Below are 22,185 nucleotides of genomic sequence, written 5' to 3'. Positions count from 1 at the left end.
TGGAGAAATTGATGGAGATGTAAATCATAGGATAAAGGTTGGGTGGATGAAATGGAAAAGTGCTACTGGAGTGCTGTGCGATCGTAGAATGCCATTGCGGTTGAAGGGAAAGTTTTATAGGACGACTATTAGACCCGCTTTACTATATGGTACGGAATGTTGGGCTGCCAAGAGACATCATATTCAAAAAATGAGTGTAGCTGAGATGCGGATGCTTAGATGGATGTGTGGAAATACAATAAAAGATAAGATTCGGAACGAAGAGATACGTAAGAAGGTAGGTGTTGCACCCATTGAAAATAAGATGCGAGAGAATCGTTTACGGTGGTTTGGACATATTTGGCGAAGGCCTAATGATGCTCCAGTTAGAAGGTTGGAGAAATGGGAAAATATATTAGTTAAAAGAGGTCGGGGTAGGCCTAGGAAGACTTGGATGGAGATGATAGGAAAGGATATGAATGCTTTGAACCTCACCGAGGACATGGCGTTGGATAGAAATGATTGGAGGAAAAGGATTCATGTGGAAGACCCAAAATGAATTTCTTTTTTGGTTCATATCGCTGACCCCAATTGTTTTGGGATGAAGGCGTAGTTGTTGTTGTTGTTGTTTGTATGTTGATGGCATGATTATCACAGGTAATGATAAAAATGATATTGACCTTATTAAAAATATTCTCAAAGAAAATTTTGATATGTCTCACCTTGGTTTTCTAAGGTATTTTTTAAGAATTGAAGTTGCATACTCTCCCCAAGGGATATGTTCTCTATCAGATGAAGCTTGCCTCCGACATTATTGCCCGGTTTGGGTTGACCGATAACAAGAAGGTGGAGACTCCAGAAGTGATCAACGTCAAGATGAGAGCCAATGATGACACTCCTTTAGCAGATCCCACGCCTTATCGTCAGTTGATTGGGTCATTAACATATTTGCCTATCACCAGGCCCGATATTTCTCATGCGGTTCATAGTGCAAGCCAATTTCAGACTGCTCCTTCTACCATTCACATGGTCGCAGTCATGAGGATTATCAAATATTTGAAAAGCACCATAACTAAAGGATTATTCTTACCCTCTTCAAAACCTCTTACTTTACTTGATTATACTGTCTCTGATTGGGGGGGGGGTAACCCCGATGATCGTATTTCCACCACAGGTTATTGTGTGTTTCTTGGAGAGTCACTTATTTCATGGAGGTGTAAGAAGCACCAGAAAGTTTCTCTCTCTTCTACCGAAGCAGAGTATCGTGCGATGACCACTACCACCACTGAGATTGTATGGTTAAGAAGCTTGCTTAAAGATATGGGCGTCTCATTCTCAACTCCTTCGAAGCTGTGCTGCGACAACAAGAGTCCTATCTACATTGCCAGCAATCACACCTTTCATAAACAAATAAAGCACATTGAGATGGACTGTCATTATGTTCGTGATGAGTTCTTACGGGGCACCATTCAACTGCCATATGTTCCTACCGAGTATCAGTTGGCGGACTTCACCAAAGCTTTGCCATCACCTCGTTTCTACTTTCACCTTAGCAAACTCTCAGTGATCCCACAATGTGTTTGAGGGGGGGGGGGTATTAAAATATGTTATACATATATATATATATATATAGATTATGACACATACACATATATATATTACATATATATGTCTATGTGTCTATCTACATATATAAATATATATTTCTTTTGTAATACCCAATAGGGAAAATTAGTCTTTTCACATTGTACACGCATATCCTAAAAGATATGCTCTTTTTCTTTTTCTTTTTTTTCCTTTTTCTTTTTACCTTTTTTCTTTTCTTTCTTTATTGGTTGAGAGGGGTCCACAAAGAGTCGTTGGACCCCTCCAACGGTCATAAATATGACCGTTGGAGGGGCTCCAACGACTCTATGGGAGCCCCTCCTTGGGTCCCTTAGTGTGTATAAATAAGGGGCTTGGCCCCATGTATTCTTTAAGCTTCTTGTGAAGCCTTATGTGAGTGATATATATTTTTTCACCTTATTTTGTGTGTTTTACCACTTTTGTGGTTTGTTGCAATCTTGCCCATTAGTGGCTTCTTGTGTATGTGCATGCTTTCGTGCTTGCTCTTGAAGATATCGCCTCTCTCATTTGTCACTTCATTACAACCCCTATACTTTAATTCGTCTTCAGTGTTGGATTGAGATAATCCATGTAAACGAAGTCTTGTAAATTCTTAAGATTTTTTTGTTCTTTACTTCCTATTTTAGTTTTATATCGGGTACAACATTTAACTAGAATATGGCGATGAAAAAGAACAAAGGCATATTATATAGAGAATGAACACTATATGACAGAACAAATGCATATAGTGTCGGTGTAGAGATTGGATACAATATAACAGTGACCCCAACATTTTCAAATATTTTACACCAACCATCTAACTTGAAATAGAACCAATTATAGTGTATGGCTAATTGGATCTGAATCTTGCAAGGACTCTCTCTAATGATTCTGAAAATACATAAAATCTAGACATGTAGATTCAGTAGTAACCTCATCCAAGCCCCTTATTTTCCCTAGTCTAACCTGCCTCCAAATCCAAATGTGATAACGCTAGGTCTGGTTAGATCGGATTTTGTTATTACCAATTACCTATACACAGATGATCCCAGATTGTTCACATCTTATTAATTAATTTACTTGCTACCACCTATAATGCAATAAAAATAATGACTGCTACTCTTAAGCATGAAAATATCTTCATTTAATCAGCAAGTCACGTCATCCTGGTTATGTAACTTTTACACAACAAAAGAAAAGAAGACTGAAGAACACCCTTTTACAACATTGTCCAACTATGAGACGTTTAACCAACTCAGCCCATCTGCATCATTTTGCTATAATCTAGCTCTCCACAGTGATTAATTATAAAAGATTTGAGTACTACATGAAAAAGTGTTTAAGAAATACCTTCACATCTCCACTATCATCAGCAGCGGCAAGAAAAGGTGACTTGGAACTAAGAGATATCTATCAGAGAGGAAAAATAAGGGGATCATAAAACAATTTTTTAAGGCAAGCTGAAGCTCACAGAAATTTTGTTGTTAGAAAAAACTGTTAATCAAAACAAAGGATATGTAACAACATCTAGCACTTAATCAACTTCTTTCCAACACATTCATGATGTGGTTCATGGCTCATAAATAACCACTCATATCTGGTCAAGGCAACTTACAGAAGAACTCAGTGAAGTGGCTCATTTATATCTTGCAAATTTAATGTCCTTAGAGCTGTTAAAAAACTGTTGACATATTTTGCAAAAACTGAATCCTTGATCTCTTTGAAAGATATTCTAGTTAGGGATGCAAATGGTTCAGATTTCAGATCAGAAAATACATTGGGGAGTTGGATCTGGTCGGATACTGAACAGTCAAAATTTGCAAATGCACCAATCCTGAATCCGAACTGTTTGCAACCCTAATTCCAGTCTTCTTGTAACAATGAAAAAGAGACCCATCAAGTGAATAACTATACAATCATAACAAAAATGAAAATAATCAAGTACGATAGTGGACACCCAATTAGCTGATCTCATAATGTCATAAAGACTAGTTACATAAATTGCTGAATGTAAACTCACTTAGATGGCATCAAAATCAACTTCATCCCAATAAAAGGAACTGAGTCACATAAATGGATGTTACAATAGTTAACAGTTCAGTGAGTTGGCACCAGAGTTACCGGAAGCTTTTTAGATAAGTGGGAGGCTCGTTACCCGAAAACTTGCTTTGGGCTCCAATCTCGATTCTCCCACGCTTCTCCAATGCTTTCCAATTTCCACATGCTTCATCTATTATTCTTATGTGTTCTCTCACTCTACTTTCCATGTTTTTTATGTGTTTCCTCTCACGCTTCTCACTCACTTCCATGTGCTTTCTCTAAATTGGAAGTCATTTTTAGATTTTGTTAAAAATTTAATTCTTATACTTAAAAATCATGAAATTTAACAAATAATCATTTTTAATTTAGTTTTTATTTGCATTCCATTTCGATTCTCATTCAACTCTTATATTGCTTTTTTTTATTCTTCATTTCCCGCTTTCTATACATTTTAAAATGCATCACTTCTTGCTTCTGCTTCCCGTATCGTTTTCCGCTTCCGCTTCCTAGTCTGGCAACCTTGGTTGGCACATTCTACTAAACTAATTCAGCTGGCCTGACAGAGCCCCAATATGCATCAACACAATTCAAGTAATAAACATCATGATATAAAGATAAACACACTAAAGGAGTGCAACACAGATTTGAGTAAACTTAAAAGAAAAAATAATGTCTAAAGTGCGACAGTTTTTGCCAACATCGCCAATAAGATTGAATCTACTTTATCACCTGATTTATCTCCTCTTTGTTGTAGTTGTAGCTTTCCAAAATTTTGCCTGAGGATGCCTAGAAGAAAACAAAAAAACAAATAACCATCGAATCAATATCAACAGAAATGCCAGGGGAAAAAGCACAGAATAGTCATTCCTTTGCAAAGAAATCAACAAAAAAATAAGCTCATATCAGATCAAACACCTATACAAGGACAGAAACCATAAAAAAAAGATAAAAAAAATCACAATTGAAACTGATAATTAAATGTTCTGAATTATACTTGCAAAAATTAGGATGAAAAGATGACTTCGAAACCCAATTTCCAAGATGTGAATGGAAGTCTCCCATATTGTTTGGAGTAACGCTAGATGAGATAGAAAAAGCAGGGCAATCAATATATTGACCAAAAAGGTCTGATGTGAGCCCAGATAAGCTTTTAAAGGTATGCATAAACTTAGAACAAATTGCACAGTTTCTTTTGGGTTAAGCCCTCAGGAAGCAAGAACCTTGCATTGAAAATTAGAGAACATAGAAAATATTTGTCACTGTTATGCAATACTTGTGGCATAAGCCCACAAGAAAATGTAGATAATATACACATCTATAATAAGGGGAAAAATGACCAAGGTGCCCTTACACGTATTGAAGCAGTAAGAAAGCAAGAAGAGAAGAATGCACAAGAGAGTGAAGGAGAAAACTCAAAGAGGAAACTTCATTACACAAAGAATGAAAGGAAAATACATCTTAAAGGGTCGACCCCTTTGGTTACACTACATGACAAAAATTGTTGACCCATAACCACTAACTACTTGCTAAAGTACAAGAATACCCCTTATTAAATAATCTATGTACATAGAGCAAGGGTAGCACAGAAATACTAATACATATGATACAAAGCACATTACACTTCTCGACACTCCCCATCAAGAGATGATGCTAACAGAATCATCCCGAGTTTGGAAAGAAAAGGCTGAAAGTGTGAATGAGCCAAACTTTTGGTCAATATATTAGCAACTTTCTCCTTTGAGCTCACATGCTCTAATGAAATAACTCCATCTTCATAAGCCTTCCTTGTAAAGTGACAATCAATCTCAATATACTTAGTTTTCTAATGAAATTCAAGATTTTTGACAATATGAATTGCACTCATGTTGTCACAATATAAGAAGGTACTTCTACAAACTTCTACTCCAAGCTCTTTAAGATCTATATTCCGCCCCGCCTCAGCAGTAGACAAGGTAACACATTGCTTCTTGCTCTTCGAAGATATTGAGAAACTACCAAGAAAAACACAAAAAACAATAGTTGAAAGTCAATCCTTAGTCGATCCTCCAAAACCTGAATCACAATATGCTCTAATAACTGTGGAGGATGAAACTGGGAAGAACATACCGAAATATTCTGAGCACAACTGCTAGATGGACTGAGGTAGAAGCACTCATAAACTGACTAACTACATGTACTCCATATTGATGTCAGGTCTAGAGATAGTTAAGTATATCAAAAGTATATCAAACTGCCCACATGCTGCTCATAGAAAACAAGATTTTTAAGTTTCTCACCAACATATGTGGCTCTCAACTTGACATTTGCTTTCATATTAGTATTCGCTCTCCTACAGTCATCTGCAAGTCTAGCCTTCAGCACTAGATCTGTTGCATACTTATGTTGAGACAAATAGAGCCTTCTTTTCAAGCATGCTACTTCCAAACCTAAGAAATACATCAAATATCCTAAAATTTTCATCTCAAATATGGTAGCCAAAGTTTTTTCTTATGTCTACAATTCTTTGCGCATCATCTCTAGTGATGATCATATCATCAACATACAAAAGGAATTTACATTTCCCATGCTTGGAAGAGGATACAAACAAAGCAAGGTCATGATAACTCCGCTCAAAACCATGAGACTTTACTGCATTATTAAACTTCCCAAACTATGCACTTGGTTTGAGTCCATAGAGATCTCTCCTCAATCTGCATACTCACCCCTGAGCATCTGAATACCCTTGAGACAACTCTATATAAATTATAAACTTCCTCCTCCAAATCTCCATTCAGAAAAACATTTTTCACATCAAGCTGCTAAAGATTTCATTGACGAATTGCAACAACTGCAATTAAAGTCCTTATAGTGTACAAAAGTTTTAGTAGAATCAATGCCAAACTGTTGGCTATAGCCTTTAGCCATGAGTCTCACCGTATACCTCTCAATTGATCCATCGGCCTTAGTGTTGATCTTGTATACCCACTTGCTCCATACTACATTTTTGCCAGGTGGAAGGTCTACAAGGTCCCATGCATCCATTCTTTCAAGAGTTTCCAACTCTTCAGTCTTTGCCGACTGTCACTCCTCTTTTGAGGTTGTTTCTGCATAAACTAGGCTCGACATAAAAATTGATTAAAGCAAGAAAAGCACAATGATGAGGAGAGAAAGACTTATATGACACAAAACAAGTAGGAGGAACAAAAACTCATACCTGAAGTGGAGAGGGTACAAAAGAAGAGGAACTCTCTTGACTAGAGTGTTCTGAATCAATTGGAAGGTTATCAGAATTGACTGCTGGATTTCCTGCTTCATCAGATACTATCTTATCTAAAAATGATATTTCTACCACATTGTCTTGCCTTTAAGAGTAGGATAAACCAAACCTACCCGCTCCCTCTTGAGTTATCTCCCCATGAACTCTCACATTCCTCTCCACCCCCTTTGACATAGGAAAAGGTATTAAGAAAGAGAAATCATCAGTGTCCTTTTCCTTAGGTTCAATCTTGCTGAAATAAGGTGTATTCTCATGAAATACCACATGCCTTGAAATCGATATACGCATCTCCACTGGATCAAAACATTTATATCCCTTTTCTCTATGAGAAAACCCCAAAAAGTAATACTTCACAGTACGTGGTGAAAGTTTATCTCTATATCTACTACGCAATAAAACAAAGCAAGTGCACCCAAAGACTTTCATCATGCTATAACTAGGCACAAATCCATATAACTTTTGAAATGAAGACATGCCTTTAAGCACACTTGACGGCATACGATTGATCTGATACATCACAATACAAACTACATTGGACCAAGTGTCTTCCTATACTTCCCTCTTTTGATGACTTGAAGGCTAGGTTACCCCATTGAGATGATCCTCAATAGTATGAATGGAAATGTCACTTTGATACTCCATTTTGACTCTCGTTCTGTATCCCTTTATATACAAGTCATTGAGAGCTTCATAAAAATGGCAGTATCCTCAGTTGTATCCATGTGACACAGTCGGAGAGGCTTTTGCGAGTTTAGGAAATTCTCATGATGTACTTTCCATTGGCGTGACTCGAAAAAGAGGGAGAGGAGGTCCACGAGGTGGTAGAGATCGTGGACGTGGAAGAAATCTGGGAGGTCGTGATCTGTTGCCTTTACCTAACACTCCCCCGATTAGGAACAATCAAGGTAGAGGCCTTCCTATTTGTTACATTTGCAAAAAGCTAGGGCATATTAAAATGAATTGTTGGTTCATGGATGATCTAAGGTATAATCCTCAGGCACAAACTTAGAATAAAAATCAAAATAAGATTCAGCCAATAGGACAAGCCAATGAAGGACAAACATCAAGAGGATCGGCTATTGGGGATAAATAGTTGTTGGCGTTTGCAAGACTTAATATGAAGCAAAATGATCAATAGGTATAGAATATAGACTCAAGAGCTGCTAGTCACATCACAAGTGAAGAAGGTAAGCTTTTTAAGTTGGTTTCATACTATAGTAAAGACAGTGTTATTACTGGAGAATGAACCCACCACTATATTAAGCACATCGAAAATACGTCTATTTCTTTACTTAATTCTAGTTCTCTTAATCTTTCTAATGTCTTCTTCGTCCCAAATATAAAAAAAAAATCTTGTTTTTGTTTCGAAGTTAGTTGATGACACAAATTCTTGTGTTATATTTACTCTCTCCTTTGTCTATGTCAAAGATCTTCGCAGGCAGAGGACATTTACTTAAGGAGAAAGATGAAAAAATATGTACTATCTTCAAAGAAAATCCATAGTCAAAATCTGCTAATTTAGTTTTGAAGTCAAATTTGAAGATATTAGCAACTTTGTGTAGCATGTGTGAGTCCAATAAGGCCAATGTCTAGCATAATCGTCTTGCTCATTGTAGTCGAGGCTTCGTTGAGAAATTGGTTTCTAGTAGTCTTATTCCTGAATCTAGCTTATGTCTTGAGTCAGCAGGTTCTATTTGCGTTAATTGTCAATTGTTAAAGAGTCATGTAATTCTTTTGAATTCATGGAATAAAAAAGCTTTGAAACCTTAAATTGTGCATTCTAATGTTTAGGGTTCAACACTCAATGCATCTTATTTTAGTAGCCGTTATTATGTTTCTTTTATTGATGATTATTCTGTTATACATGGCATAAACATTAAGCTTTTGGCATATTCAAGAAATTCCATATTTTGGTCAAGAACCAATTTTCTATGTCCATTTTAAATTTTCAGTGTGATAGTGGAGGCAAATACTCTTCGAAAGAATTTATCAACTATCTTGAAAATAGTGGAATCAACCAAAGAGTGTCTTGCTAATGCGGGAGTGGAGTGGCGAGCAATTAGAGTCTCGGAGATCTATTTTGATCCAATTCTAGTTTAGGTTTTTATTTAGAATTGGATCTTTATTATGTAATGGATCCATCTCTGATCCCATTTAGAATTAGGGTATAGGGATTTTCTAAGGAGATTAATAGATAAATACTCTTGTTATTTTACTGAATTTATGCTTAATTTATTTCCTATTTTCCATGTGTCTTGCATTATGTAGGTAGCTTGCATAGGAATAGTGGTAACTTAGATTGATAATCATAATTGGTAGAATATTTCCATAAATCTGGAAATAGATTTATATCAATTGATATCAGAGCAAGACCTCAATCTTGTCCACAATACCGTGTAATTTGATGAGCGAACAAGAAGTTATTCAAGAAATCATGGAAGAAAGCCCAAATAATTGTGGTGATTAATTTGAGGGCTGGTATACAAAGCAACAATGGCGAAGATAAGTAAGAATCTTATGATGAACGTGCAAGCAAGCAAAGAGAAACGAAAGAAGGCATATCAAAGATTTGATTTGTTGAAAAAGACATTCATGTCAGCAAGGTAGCACCCCCCGATGATTGGCAAAGAGAACCCAAATCAAGAGGGCAATTCAATGGCTTCGATGACCCATAACTTGCAACTACCACCCCTAACAACAGATTGGATGTCTTCATTGAACCCTCTTTGATGGCACATGATCCAAACCAGAGCGAGCAACTAATCTGCAAGCCTCCACCACAGGAACAAGCAAGTGGTGGTGACCGTCAACCCGTCATTCCTTCTTCCACATCAGTTAGAGAAGGTGATTTACCAGCCAACAACCTCCTGCCGATCAGTGGGAACCTCACCCATTTGTAAGACCTCCTCCACCCATACTATTAGGGCAAGGGAAGCGGCTCCACAACGTCTTGCCCCTTTTCCCTCTCTTTTCCCAACCATGCAGGGCACAACCACCGAACAAGACAGCCTTGCAAGGGCCCTTCCCGTTACTTGTGAGAGAGGGACCATGCCCTACCCTCTCTAGTAGGGACGTCTGCCCATAGGGTTCCTCCACGGGTGGACTCCCATATGTAGCAGGGTATGTCACAAGGATTCGGCCAGCCGGGTGCCGCACCTGCGTCGACGCGATGCAGGTGCGATCAAACCGACCCTTGGTGTGGTCAACACACCCAAGGTCTTAAGTGTCCAATTTTTGGACTTAAAAAAAAATTGCCTGATGAAATAGGCTGGGAGGAGGATTAGGGCAAAAACATTTTGCCCCCTCCTAACCCCGACGCCTCCTCTTCTCCGTCTCCAACCCAGCAGCGGCAAGGCGACCGGTCTGGCCTGACAACCCAGCAGGTATGTCTCCATTCTTTCTCTCTCTCTCAATCTCTCTCCCCTCATCTCTCTCGCTCTTCTCGGCTAAAGCCCCCCCCTCTGTTTGTGTACCTCTCTCTCTCAATCTCTCTCCCCTCGCCAATGGTAAACGAGCTGAACGAATCGAACAGGAGTCGTTCGGGCTCGGCTCATTAAATAATTTGAATAGCTCGAACTCGACTCGTATTTGTCACGAGCTTGGCTCTGCTCGGATCTGTCATGAACAACCCATGTTTTTGCTCGTCTCATGAGCAGTTCAAATAGCAAAACAAGCCGAGCTTTTGCACGGCTCGAGCTCGAACTCACATGATCATGAGTGCTGATCAGCTCCTGAGATTATACGAGTTTGTGGTGAAATCACAAGTAACTTTCAGTTCGTAGGAGTGCATGAGCTTATCTTAGCAAGTAAGATCAAGAATCACGAGTCTTGTGATGGTGAAGAAACAATTTTGTAAGACCCAAACTCTCAAAACCATTTTGTTTGTTTGTTATTAAATAAATTATTAAGTTTTTTAAATCAAAACAATTTCTTTTCAAATATTCATAATGATATTTAGTTTTTTGCTCATCATAGAGTTTTTGACTGAAAAGAAAGAAATGTAAAAAAAAAAGTAATTGAAGTTACAAATTTTCTTATAAAATGTGTGATGTAATATATGAAAAAAATCATAATAAAATATTGACCATTAATTGATGAAAATTGTGTAAACTTTTTTCATCTTTGTCATGCGATTTTTGTGGTTCATCTATATTTGACAATTACATGATTTTGTTAATGATTAAATCATAGTCAATTTGTAGTTGTATTAAACTTTTCTGCATTTTTTTAGCTATAAGGCTTTTCATTAAGAGATGTATCGCAGTCGTGACTCCCGACTCGTGAATACATCTAAATGGCCTTTTTCTCTTATGCTTGGTGTTACTTAGCAAATCCTAAGATTTTGTCCTTTTGGTTCAATATGTTGACCTTTCTTTTAAGTGCCAAATTAGATCAGCATGAAGTGGCCAAATTTATGATGTTATATCCCTTGCCCTTATTAATGCAAGGGGTTTGTCATATTTTTATTATTGCTAAAACACAATTTTACGTGTGTTACTGTGAATGCATCCAAATGTATAACTTATTGTTATTGACCTTGCACTCAATATTATGAATCTTGATTATGTGCATAATTGATTTTAATATAATATTTTTTTATTTTTAGGACAAAAATAACGGATAAAGGTTAAGGACTAGAGTCATCCTTACATATAAGTTCTACTGGTAGTGGTAGTAGGAGTGTTGATTCAAGTTTGTTAGCTACAACATGTGATGATGGAGAGCCACTATGGATACATGTGGATAATCTTGCAAAAACTAGAGGAGGTGGTGAAAACAAGAGATTTCGATGCAAGCTTTATGAAAGATATTTTGTTGAGTCTTACACAAGAGTTAAGGCTCATTTGTTGAAGATATCAGAATATGACATTTCAAGATGCAAAAGAGTTGATGAGGCAATGCGAAGACAATACAAGATGAATATAAGAAGATGAAGACAATGAGTGATTCTTGTGCAATTAGTGTACTCTTTTTAAGCCACTAAGAAGATGCTAAAAAGAAAAATAAAAATAAAAATAAATGTAGGAGGTAGAAGAAGAAGAAGAACGATACAAGCATCATTCAATACATATGGAAGGGAAGAGATTGATAGAAAAGTAGGGAGGTATTTTTATTTTACTTCACTTCTATTTAATGCAGCTAGAAATCCTTATTGAAAAGATTTAGTTACTTCATTGGTAAATTGTAACTTGAGTGGCTATGTACCTCCAAGCTCAGAAAAACTACGAACGACGATTCTTGCAGAAGAAAGGGCAAATGTTGAGAGATTGCTAGAAATTAAGAAATATTCATGAAAACAAAATGGAGTTTCTATTGTTTCTGATAGGTGAACAGATATTCAAAGGCGTTCACTGATTAATTTCATTGCTTCTTAGTTTACTGACACAGTATTTTTGAAAGCTGTTGATGCATCCGAGCAATATAAAAATACTGAGTATTTGAAGAGGCTGTTTATATAAGTAATAAAAGAAGTGAATGATCAGAAAGTAGTGCAAATCATCACAGACAATACTCTAGTTTGTAAAAATGCAACATTGAGTTTGGTCATATTTTTTTGGACTCTCTGTGTAGTACACAACTTGAATCTGGCCCTCAAGAGCATCTGCAACCCCAAAGAAGAAGAAAATTCACCAGCATATGCTCTATGTTCATGGATTGAGGAATTAGAAAAAACTGTCAAAAGCATTAGGAATTTTGTTGTCAACCACCATCATGCTAATGCTATTTAATAAACATTCTAACCTAAAAGTGTAACACCCCAAAATTTCAAGCTTGCAAACCTTTCGAAAAAAAAGACAAGAGACTAAAAAGGAATCTCTTCATCTCAGAGATGATTTACGAAATCAGCGGAAGACTATACTTTTATTAATTTCAGAAAGGCAAGCTGACAACTTTGAGCGCGTTAGCTAAAAGAACCAAAACGCACAACACATGCTACTTGCGGACACTTGGAAAAGCCACTTTCATTTAAGAAGTTCTCCAAATAGTACAAAATTAGGATCTCCCAAGGAAAATCCGTTACAAAACCCCAAACAACAGGACGCGAGCTAAGAGCAGGAAGAAGAACGTCTTGGAGCCATCTAGCCATCGCGCCATCGCCTGTGGTGTACCTAATCATCACCTGTACCCATAGAATGGGTTAGTTTCACGAAAAACTAGTAGGCGCACAAGAGAGACTACAAGGATCTGAATTATGTAATTTAATTCAGTAAGTTACACAGTTTAAAGCAAATATGCAGTTAAACATGTAAGCAATGCATGCAGATAACCAGTGCAAACGCGTAAGTAGTGCAAGCGAATACGTAGTGCAAGTGAATACGTAGTGCAAGTGAATAAGTAGTGCAACGAATCATTAGTGCAAGCAAGTCGGTGGTGCAAGCGAGTCAGTAGTGCAACGAATCAGTAGTGCAGCGAATCAGTAGTGCAACGAATCAGTAGTGCAGCGAATCAGTAGTGCAAGCGAGTCAGTAGTGCAGCGAATCAGTAGTGCAGCGAATCAGTAGTGCAACGAATCTCACGGCCCAGCAACCAAAGTGAACAGACTTTATGTTCCGATATTACTGGCCTGCGGGTACGCGCAGGCAAAACATAGAAACAACTGAGACTAGTTCGGGCGTCTATTATTCTATGTATTTTCAATAACCCGAATAGCTAGTTGAGTCCGCTCCAAAGGGGACGGCTTTAGCCGAGAGAGGATTCCCCAGAGGCTGAAAAGCAGTGCCACGGATGCATCCAACTTCTGCAGAAGTGTTAAGCTAACTATTGTAGCCCCTTTCCCCTAACTCCAATGACTGGGGAGGCCGGATCTTTGCCCGTGGGGTGGTTGTTAACAACCTGTCCATTGGAGTTTTTGTACCGATCTGTCCTCTCCCTTGACAGACAACCAGAAGCGAACGGGTGCGTTAGGGGTTGCTTAACTAACGACCCATTCTATGCTGTGGTCTTTAAACCACTCGAGCATCTTGCCTGTGAAGGCGAATATGAGGCCATTTATGTGATTACAACAGTTTGCATTTAGCGTTGTTCGAGGTCGCACGACCGTCTCATCCGATCATCGCAGTACTAGACGTGTCGTGCACGACTATAAGTACTCTACGATAAAGGGGGTATAGCTCCTCAATAGAAGCCTCAACAGGAGTGTTTCACAAAGATGTAAAGTTTATCAACTTTACTCTATCTTTTGAAACAGCAGTACCTTGTGCCAACATGATGCATGTGATTATCTCGAATCACATCCGCTATCGGGGTATCTACATGTCTCGCATGACTTGATACCGGCCTCGATAGACGAGATACGGGTTTCTCAACAGAACACCCGCTAAGAAGTTCGCTCGCTCCCGACTAAACTCTTGTCGCAAGAGGGAGAGTGGTAAATGCTCCTTGCATCCTCCACGAGGATGCCCTTAAGGCATCCGCAAAGAGCAAGAACCTGCACGTCATCTGCAACAGCCAGGCAATACCAACACGTATGCAAAAGCAAGAGGCTAGGCGCAGAGCGCGACGGCAAGGTAAAGGGCAAGGATTTGCGAAACCGCATCCTTGAGTGAAGTGGATACTCGTATAAATATATACATATATATATATATATATATATATATATTCAATGGTCGCTTTTAGTTCAATTGAACTTAATTCAAATATCCAAGTCTTCCGTGCAATTTTCCCCTACCTTGGAGGGTTACGAGCTTGCTGACGTCTGCGGACGTACACGATTGACGGCTCGGGTCGCGGAGCGCGAGTGGGATCCGTCGTAGCTGCAAATATGCGATATTAACAAGCAAACTCTGACAAAAGCAAAAGCAAGGCAAAGACTCGACTTTTCCGATACATAGGGTTGGGGCCAACCGTCCCAATTGACTCGAAAAGAAGATGGGGCAGGATCAAAAGACTCTAGCTGCCAAAAGAGGGGTGTAGTCAAATGCGAACAGATGACTCACGCTACTAGGAATTCCTCGTTGGAGACCAACAATTGTAATGATCTGTCCCCATCACGATATAGCTTCCAAAGATTCCCCGGGCTTGTCGGCCAAGGGTATCGGCTTGCGCACAAAGGGCAGGGGGCCATCGGCCCCTGCTGGCAACAAAAAGGCAGGGGCCATCGGCCCCTGCTGGCATAACAAAAGGCAAGGGCCATCGGCCCCTGCTGGCATAATAAAAAGGCAGGGGCCGATGGCCCCTGCTGACAAACTAAAAAGGCAGGGGCCATGGGCCCCTGCTGGCACAAACAAAAGGCAGGGGCCGATGGCCCCTGCTGGCATAACAAAAGGCAAGGGCCATCGGCTCCTGCTGGCATAATAAAAAGGCAGGGGCCGATGGCCCCTGCTGGCATAATAAAAAGGCAGGGGCCGATGGCCCCTGCTGGTACAATAAAAAGGGGCAAGGAGGAGGGGCTCGGCCCCTCCCCTGCCGTAACAAAAAAAACAGGGAGGAGGGGCTCGGCCCCTCCCCTACCGAAACAGAGAGCAGGGAGGGGTGTCGTGCCCCTCCCCTGCTAAAAGGGGGCAAAGGGAGGGGGTTTGACCCCTCCCGTGGCCACACAGAGAAATGAGGGAGAGAGAGAGAAGAGACGGAGAGGGAAAAAAAAGGGAGAAAGAAGAAGCGATGGCGTACCAGGGGGTTTTCGGAGGAACTCGCCGAAGAGGAGCTCGCCGGAAGGAAAAGGGGGAGGGGTCGCCGATGTCGGTGGCGGCGGCTGTCGGGGGTCGCCGGCGTCGGTGACCGTGGACGAGCGAGAGAGGGAAACTGAGAGACAGAGAGCGAGTGGCGGTGAGGGGGGTTTCGTAACCCTCCTCCCGCCTGCCTCGCTGTCTTTTAATGACAGCGAGGGGCGGTGGCCCGGGTCGGGTCCGGGTCGGATCCGGATCCGGCCCAAACCAATTTTTTTTTTTTTGATATTACATCCTACCCTCCTTAAAATAATTTCGTCCGCGAAATTTCTATAGCATAAATTGGTCAAAATACAAGTCGGGGTATTTATCCCTGATATCCGACTCAAGCTCCCATGTACATTCACTAATTCCATGGTGTTGCCAACGTACTTTTACAAGAGAAATCGTCTTCGATCTGAGCACTTGGTCTCGACGATCAACGATTGCTACTGGTCTTTCCTCGAACGTCAAGTCCTTATGGATATCCACATCATCATAATGAATGATGTGCGATGGGTCGTGAACATATCTTCTCAGCATGGATACGTGAAAGACGTTGTGAATCTGAGCGTACTGAGGAGGCAGCGCAACGCGGTAAGCCGCCTCGCCGATCCGATCCAGGATCTCAAAAGGTCCGACGAATCGCGGACTCAGCTTTCCCTTTTTCCCGAACCGGAAGACGCTCTTGGTAGGAGATACCTTAACAAAAACCATATCTCCTGTTGAGAACATGAGCTCTCTACGTCGACGATCGGCGTAACACTTCTGCCGACTTTGCGCGGTACGCAGACGTTCCCTGATCATCTGCACTTGCTGAGTATAGTGCTGTAGCACTATAGGTGAATCTAGCATCCGTTCACCAACCTCATCCCAGTAAACGGGTGATCGACAAGGCTTCCCGTACAAGGCTTCGTAAGGGGCCATACCGATACTGGCATGGTAACTATTATTGTACGCGAATTCTGCCAACCCAGTATGAGAGTCCCATTCTCCCCTCCAGTCCAACATGCACGCTCGCAGCATGTCTTCCAAAGTCTGAATCGTGCGTTCAGATTGTCCATCAGTCTGAGGGTGGAAGGCAGTGCTGAATTTTAGCTTTGTGCCTAAGGCCAACTGCAGCTGCCCCCAAAACCTGGAGGTGAACCTCGGGTCACGATCGGAGATGATTGACACAGGAACACCGTGCAATCTCACAATCTCCCTGACATAGAGGTCTGCCAAGCTATCCAGTGACTGACTGAGCCGTATAGGGAGGAAATGCGCCGATTTAGTGAGTCGATCCACGATCACCCAAATCGCATCGTGTTTCCTCCGCGTCCTCGGCAAACCGACGATGAAGTCCATCGTGATGTCCTCCCACTTCCATTGTGGAATCTCCATTTGCTGCACCACTCCGCCTGGTCGTTGGTGCTCGATCTTAACCTGTTGGCAAGTCAAGCACTTCGAAACGTACTCGGCTACGTCCCGCTTCATTCCGTTCCACCAATATCTGCGCTGCAAATCTTTGAACATCTTTGTGCCGCCCGGGTGGATCGTGTACTTGGACTTGTGGGCCTCAGTGAGAATCTCATCTCTCAAAAAAAGGATCTTCTGGCACCCAGAGACGATCCTTACGCCATACACCTCCTTCCTCACTCAGTCGGAAGGGGGTATCGGCCCGCTGCGCTAGAGCCTTCAGCTTATCATACTGCGCATCGATCTTCTGACTGACAAAGATCTTTGACAATAGCTCAGGCTGAGCTACCATGCTGGAAAGACTGATCGAAACTGGAGTGACCACAAACGGTTCCCACGATATCAGATCCTCGACCAGCTTCCACCCCGCAAACAACAAATTTACGGAAACGCTGGGAGACTTGCGGCTCAGAGCGTCGGCCACAACGTTCGCTTTTCCTGGGTGGTAGGACAAGGTAAAGTCGTAATCCTTGAGGAATTCCAGCCAACGTCGCTGCCTCATATTCAGCTCCTTCTGCGAGAACAAAAATTTTAGGCTCTTATGATCTGTAAAAGCCTCGAACCGCTCCCCATACAAATAGTGCCGCCATATCTTCAATGCGAAGACTACCGCTGCTAACTCCAAATCATGAGTCGGGTAATTCTTCTCATGTATTTTAAGTTGGCGCGATGCATAGGCGATCACTCTATCGTTCTGCATTAAGACGCAACTCAAACCTGTCCCGGAAGCGTCTGTGTAAATCACGAAGCCGCCTTGACCCGAAGGTAAGGCCAAAATGGGAGCAGTCGTAAGACGTTCCTTTAACCTCTGAAAACTGCTCTCACACATGTCGTCCCACACGAACCTAGCTTCTTTCTTCAGGAGCTGCGTCAAGGGTAGAGAGATCTTAGAAAAGTCCTGGATAAATCTTCGATAATACCCAGCTAATCCAAGAAAACTCCGAATGTCACGAACATTCCTCGGTTGCTGCCAACTGAGTACAGCCTCAACTTTCGCTGGATCCACAGACACACCTTCCTTGGAGATGACATGTCCCAAAAACATGATCTCCTCGAGCCAAAACTCGCACTTAGAGTACTTAGCGAACAACCGCTCCTTTCGCAAGGTTTCGAGAATAACTCTCAAGTGCTCACGATGTTGCTCCCAGCTATCTGAATACACCAAGATGTCGTCGATGAACACGATCACGAAGGTGTCCAAAAAGGGTTTGAACACCCTATTCATGAGATCCATGAACGCTGCAGGAGCGTTAGTGAGTCCAAAGGGCATAACCGTAAATTCGTAATGCCCATACCTGGTCCGGAAGGCCGTCTTGGAGATATCATCTCCCTTAATTCTGAGTTGATGGTACCCAGATCTAAGGTCGATCTTTGAGAAGATCCTGGCCCTCTGCAACTGATCGAACAGATCCTCGATGCGCGGCAACGGGTACTTATTCTTTATTGTCGCCTGGTTAAGCATCCGATAATCGATGCACAACCGCAATGATCCGTCCTTCTTTTTCACGAACAAGACGGGAGCTCCCCAGGGCGAGACACTGGGGCGAATGAATCCCTGATCCATCAACTCCTGCAACTGCTTCTTGAGCTCTGCGAGCTCGGCTGGCGCCATCCGATATGGAGCCTTAGAAATTGGCGCAGTACCCGGCAGCAACTCGATGCTGAACTGCACCTCGCGAGGTGGAGGAAGGCCTGGCAGTTCCTCCGGGAAGACGTCTGGGAAATCTCGAACAATCTCCAAGTCTCCCATCGGGACTTGCGTCGTCCCGGACTGGATGACACTGACCAAAAAGGCAGTGCATCCCTTCCTCAGGTAGCTCTGCGCCTTCAACGACGAAATCAACTTGCTCGCCCGAACGGGTTTCAGGATCTTGAATTCCATCTTGGGCATTCCTGGTGGAGATAAAACAATCCTACTATCTCGGCAGAAAATCTTGGCATGATACTTGTGCAGCCAATCCATGCCTAGGATGACGTCAAATTCTGTCATCACTAGCAGGATAGCACAAGCCGGTAAATGCCGATCTGCTAAGACTACGTCCAACTCTGGTACGTAGGCCGCACAAATGGTATTTTTCCCAATCGGGTTATACACTTCAAGAGTATTATGCAAGGGTTTTACAGGTATGTGCAAACACTCGGCAAAATTTACCGAAATAAAAGAGTGTGTGGCACCACAATCAAAAAGCACAAAGGCCGCTTGGTTAGCGACAAAAAGGGTACCTTGCACTAGGTCGCCCTTGGTCAACTGCTCAGCCTTGGCTGAGTAGACACGTCTCGGCGCCCTCTTTTGACCGCTCGTCTGTGGTGGTGGCGACTGATACTGCTGTTGCGGCAGTGGCGGCCGAGGGAGCAAAGGTGCTCCGCTGGTCTGCCTGGAATCATCAGCCGCCTTTTTGCGGCAATCACGGACGTAGTGGCCCATCTTGCCACAATACAGGCATCCGCCTGTGTCGAGCGGGCACGCCTGCCCAAAGTGAGATCGCTGGCATCTGGGGCATACGCTGCCAGCCTGCTGCCTGGCTGGAGGATTGCCCTGTGGCCGTTGACGCTTCGAAGGAGGATATCGTTTCCTTCCTCCTTCGCTCTTTACAGGAAGGAACGGTCGTTTGCCTGAGTCGCCGGAAGGTGTCTTCGGCTCACCACCCGTAGCGGGTGGCCTCCTGCCCTGAGCACTCTTAGTGCGCTCCCATGCTTCACTCAGAACGGTAGCGGCAGCAACTGCCGCAGAGAAGGTCGAGGGCATGCTCGTTAGGACCCGATGCATGAGTCCCTCCTTCAGCCCCCGAACAAACTTTCCTGCTCGCTCGCGATCATCCGCGAACAGGTTAGGGCAGTAGGGTTCCAAACTCTAGAATTTGGCGATGTAATCCGTCAAACTCGAATTGCCCTGGCAGAGCTCCAAGAACTCCACCTTCTTCTTCTCCCTTGGGTGAGGTGAGAAGTAGTTCTCCAAGAAAGCCTTCCTGAAAGCTTCCCAAGGAATGGGCGAAATTCCCGAAAACTGCACACCCCGCGCCATGTCCCACCAACTGCGGGCATTCCCCTTCAGCCTGAAGGTCCCGAAAAGCGTCTTCTTGTCATCGGGTACTGACAAGACCTCGTACACTCGTTCTACCTCCTTCACCCAGTTATCAGCCATATCTGGGTCGGGCTTGCCGTCGAAGGTCGGGGGGTCAAGCTTCAGAAATTTCTCATACGTCACTGCGGTATGCGGGATCGGCTCAGGAACGGGCGCTGGTTCCCTTTGGGAACGAATTTGGTCTCGCATAGCCGCTGCCAGGGAACCCAGGGAATCCATCACGAATCCCCGCTGATCTGACCATTCGTCAGCAGACCCTTCGTTCGAGTTCCTTGCCATCCTTGGAGTAAACAAGGAATACCCATAATTAGAAATTTTAGGAAACTCAAAACAAGCAAAAACATAAGTACTATTCATGTTTAACATGAGTAGTTTATGAAACCCCAACAATGCTGGTATACACACAAAACACGTCAAGCCACTTAACTTAACAATGCCTTGAGCACCTACTAAGCAAGAGGAAAAGTATACTCACAGTGCGATGCGGATGCCCAATGGTCAAGAATCCTTGCTTCCCTTAGCTCTGATACCAAGTTGTAACACCCCAAAATTTCAAGCTTGCAAACCTTTCGAAAAAAAAGACAAGAGACTAAAAAGGAATCTCTTCATCTCAGAGATGATTTACGAAATCAGCGGAAGACTATACTTTTATTAATTTCAGAAAGGCAAGCTGACAACTTTGAGCGCGTTAGCTAAAAGAACCAAAACGCACAACACATGCTACTTGCGGACACTTGGAAAAGCCACTTTCATTTAAGAAGTTCTCCAAATAGTACAAAATTAGGATCTCCCAAGGAAAATCCGTTACAAAACCCCAAACAACAGGACGCGAGCTAAGAGCAGGAAGAAGAACGTCTTGGAGCCATCTAGCCATCGCGCCATCGCCTGTGGTGTACCTAATCATCACCTGTACCCATAGAATGGGTTAGTTTCACGAAAAACTAGTAGGCGCACAAGAGAGACTACAAGGATCTGAATTATGTAATTTAATTCAGTAAGTTACACAGTTTAAAGCAAATATGCAGTTAAACATGTAAGCAATGCATGCAGATAACCAGTGCAAACGCGTAAGTAGTGCAAGCGAATACGTAGTGCAAGTGAATACGTAGTGCAAGTGAATAAGTAGTGCAACGAATCATTAGTGCAAGCAAGTCGGTGGTGCAAGCGAGTCAGTAGTGCAACGAATCAGTAGTGCAGCGAATCAGTAGTGCAACGAATCAGTAGTGCAGCGAATCAGTAGTGCAAGCGAGTCAGTAGTGCAGCGAATCAGTAGTGCAGCGAATCAGTAGTGCAACGAATCTCACGGCCCAGCAACCAAAGTGAACAGACTTTATGTTCCGATATTACTGGCCTGCGGGTACGCGCAGGCAAAACATAGAAACAACTGAGACTAGTTCGGGCGTCTATTATTCTATGTATTTTCAATAACCCGAATAGCTAGTTGAGTCCGCTCCAAAGGGGACGGCTTTAGCCGAGAGAGGATTCCCCAGAGGCTGAAAAGCAGTGCCACGGATGCATCCAACTTCTGCAGAAGTGTTAAGCTAACTATTGTAGCCCCTTTCCCCTAACTCCAATGACTGGGGAGGCCGGATCTTTGCCCGTGGGGTGGTTGTTAACAACCTGTCCATTGGAGTTTTTGTACCGATCTGTCCTCTCCCTTGACAGACAACCAGAAGCGAACGGGTGCGTTAGGGGTTGCTTAACTAACGACCCATTCTATGCTGTGGTCTTTAAAACACTCGAGCATCTTGCCTGTGAAGGCGAATGTGAGGCCATTTATGTGATTACAACAGTTTGCATTTAGCGTTGTTCGAGGTCGCACGACCGTCTCATCCGATCATCGCAGTACTAGACGTGTCGTGCACGACTATAAGTACTCTACGATAAAGGGGGTATAGCTCCTCAATAGAAGCCTCAACAGGAGTGTTTCACAAAGATGTAAAGTTTATCAACTTTACTCTATCTTTTGAAACAGCAGTACCTTGTGCCAACATGATGCATGTGATTATCTCGAATCACATCCGCTATCGGGGTATCTACATGTCTCGCATGACTCGATACCGGCCTCGATAGACGAGATACGGGTTTCTCAACAGAACACCCGCTAAGAAGTTCGCTCG

The 22,185-nt window shown here is 42.4% G+C and overlaps 1 protein-coding gene across 2 annotated transcripts in view; it reads right to left on the bottom strand.

The window, feature by feature from the left end:
- LOC149836567 (Transducin/WD40 repeat-like superfamily protein) overlaps positions 1–22,185 on the bottom strand; it is a 60,893-nt gene that overhangs the window by 17,552 nt on the left and 21,156 nt on the right. For both annotated transcript variants that reach the window (XM_090005435.1, XM_090005436.1), the window contains 2 exons: positions 4,354–4,410; positions 2,935–2,994 (listed from right to left, as the gene is read on the bottom strand). In XM_090005435.1, coding sequence (XP_089861561.1) covers positions 2,935–2,994; positions 4,354–4,410 — 117 coding nt within the window. The remainder of the gene's footprint in view (positions 1–2,934; positions 2,995–4,353; positions 4,411–22,185) is intronic.

Source organism: Nuphar pumila, chromosome 5 (assembly GCF_984573655.1).
Source record: "Nuphar pumila chromosome 5, dmNupPumi1.hap1.1, whole genome shotgun sequence".
Lineage (NCBI taxonomy): Eukaryota > Viridiplantae > Streptophyta > Magnoliopsida > Nymphaeales > Nymphaeaceae > Nuphar > Nuphar pumila.
The sequence above is the reverse complement of the archived record's forward strand: the minus strand, read 5'-3'. Positions and strand labels throughout refer to the sequence as shown.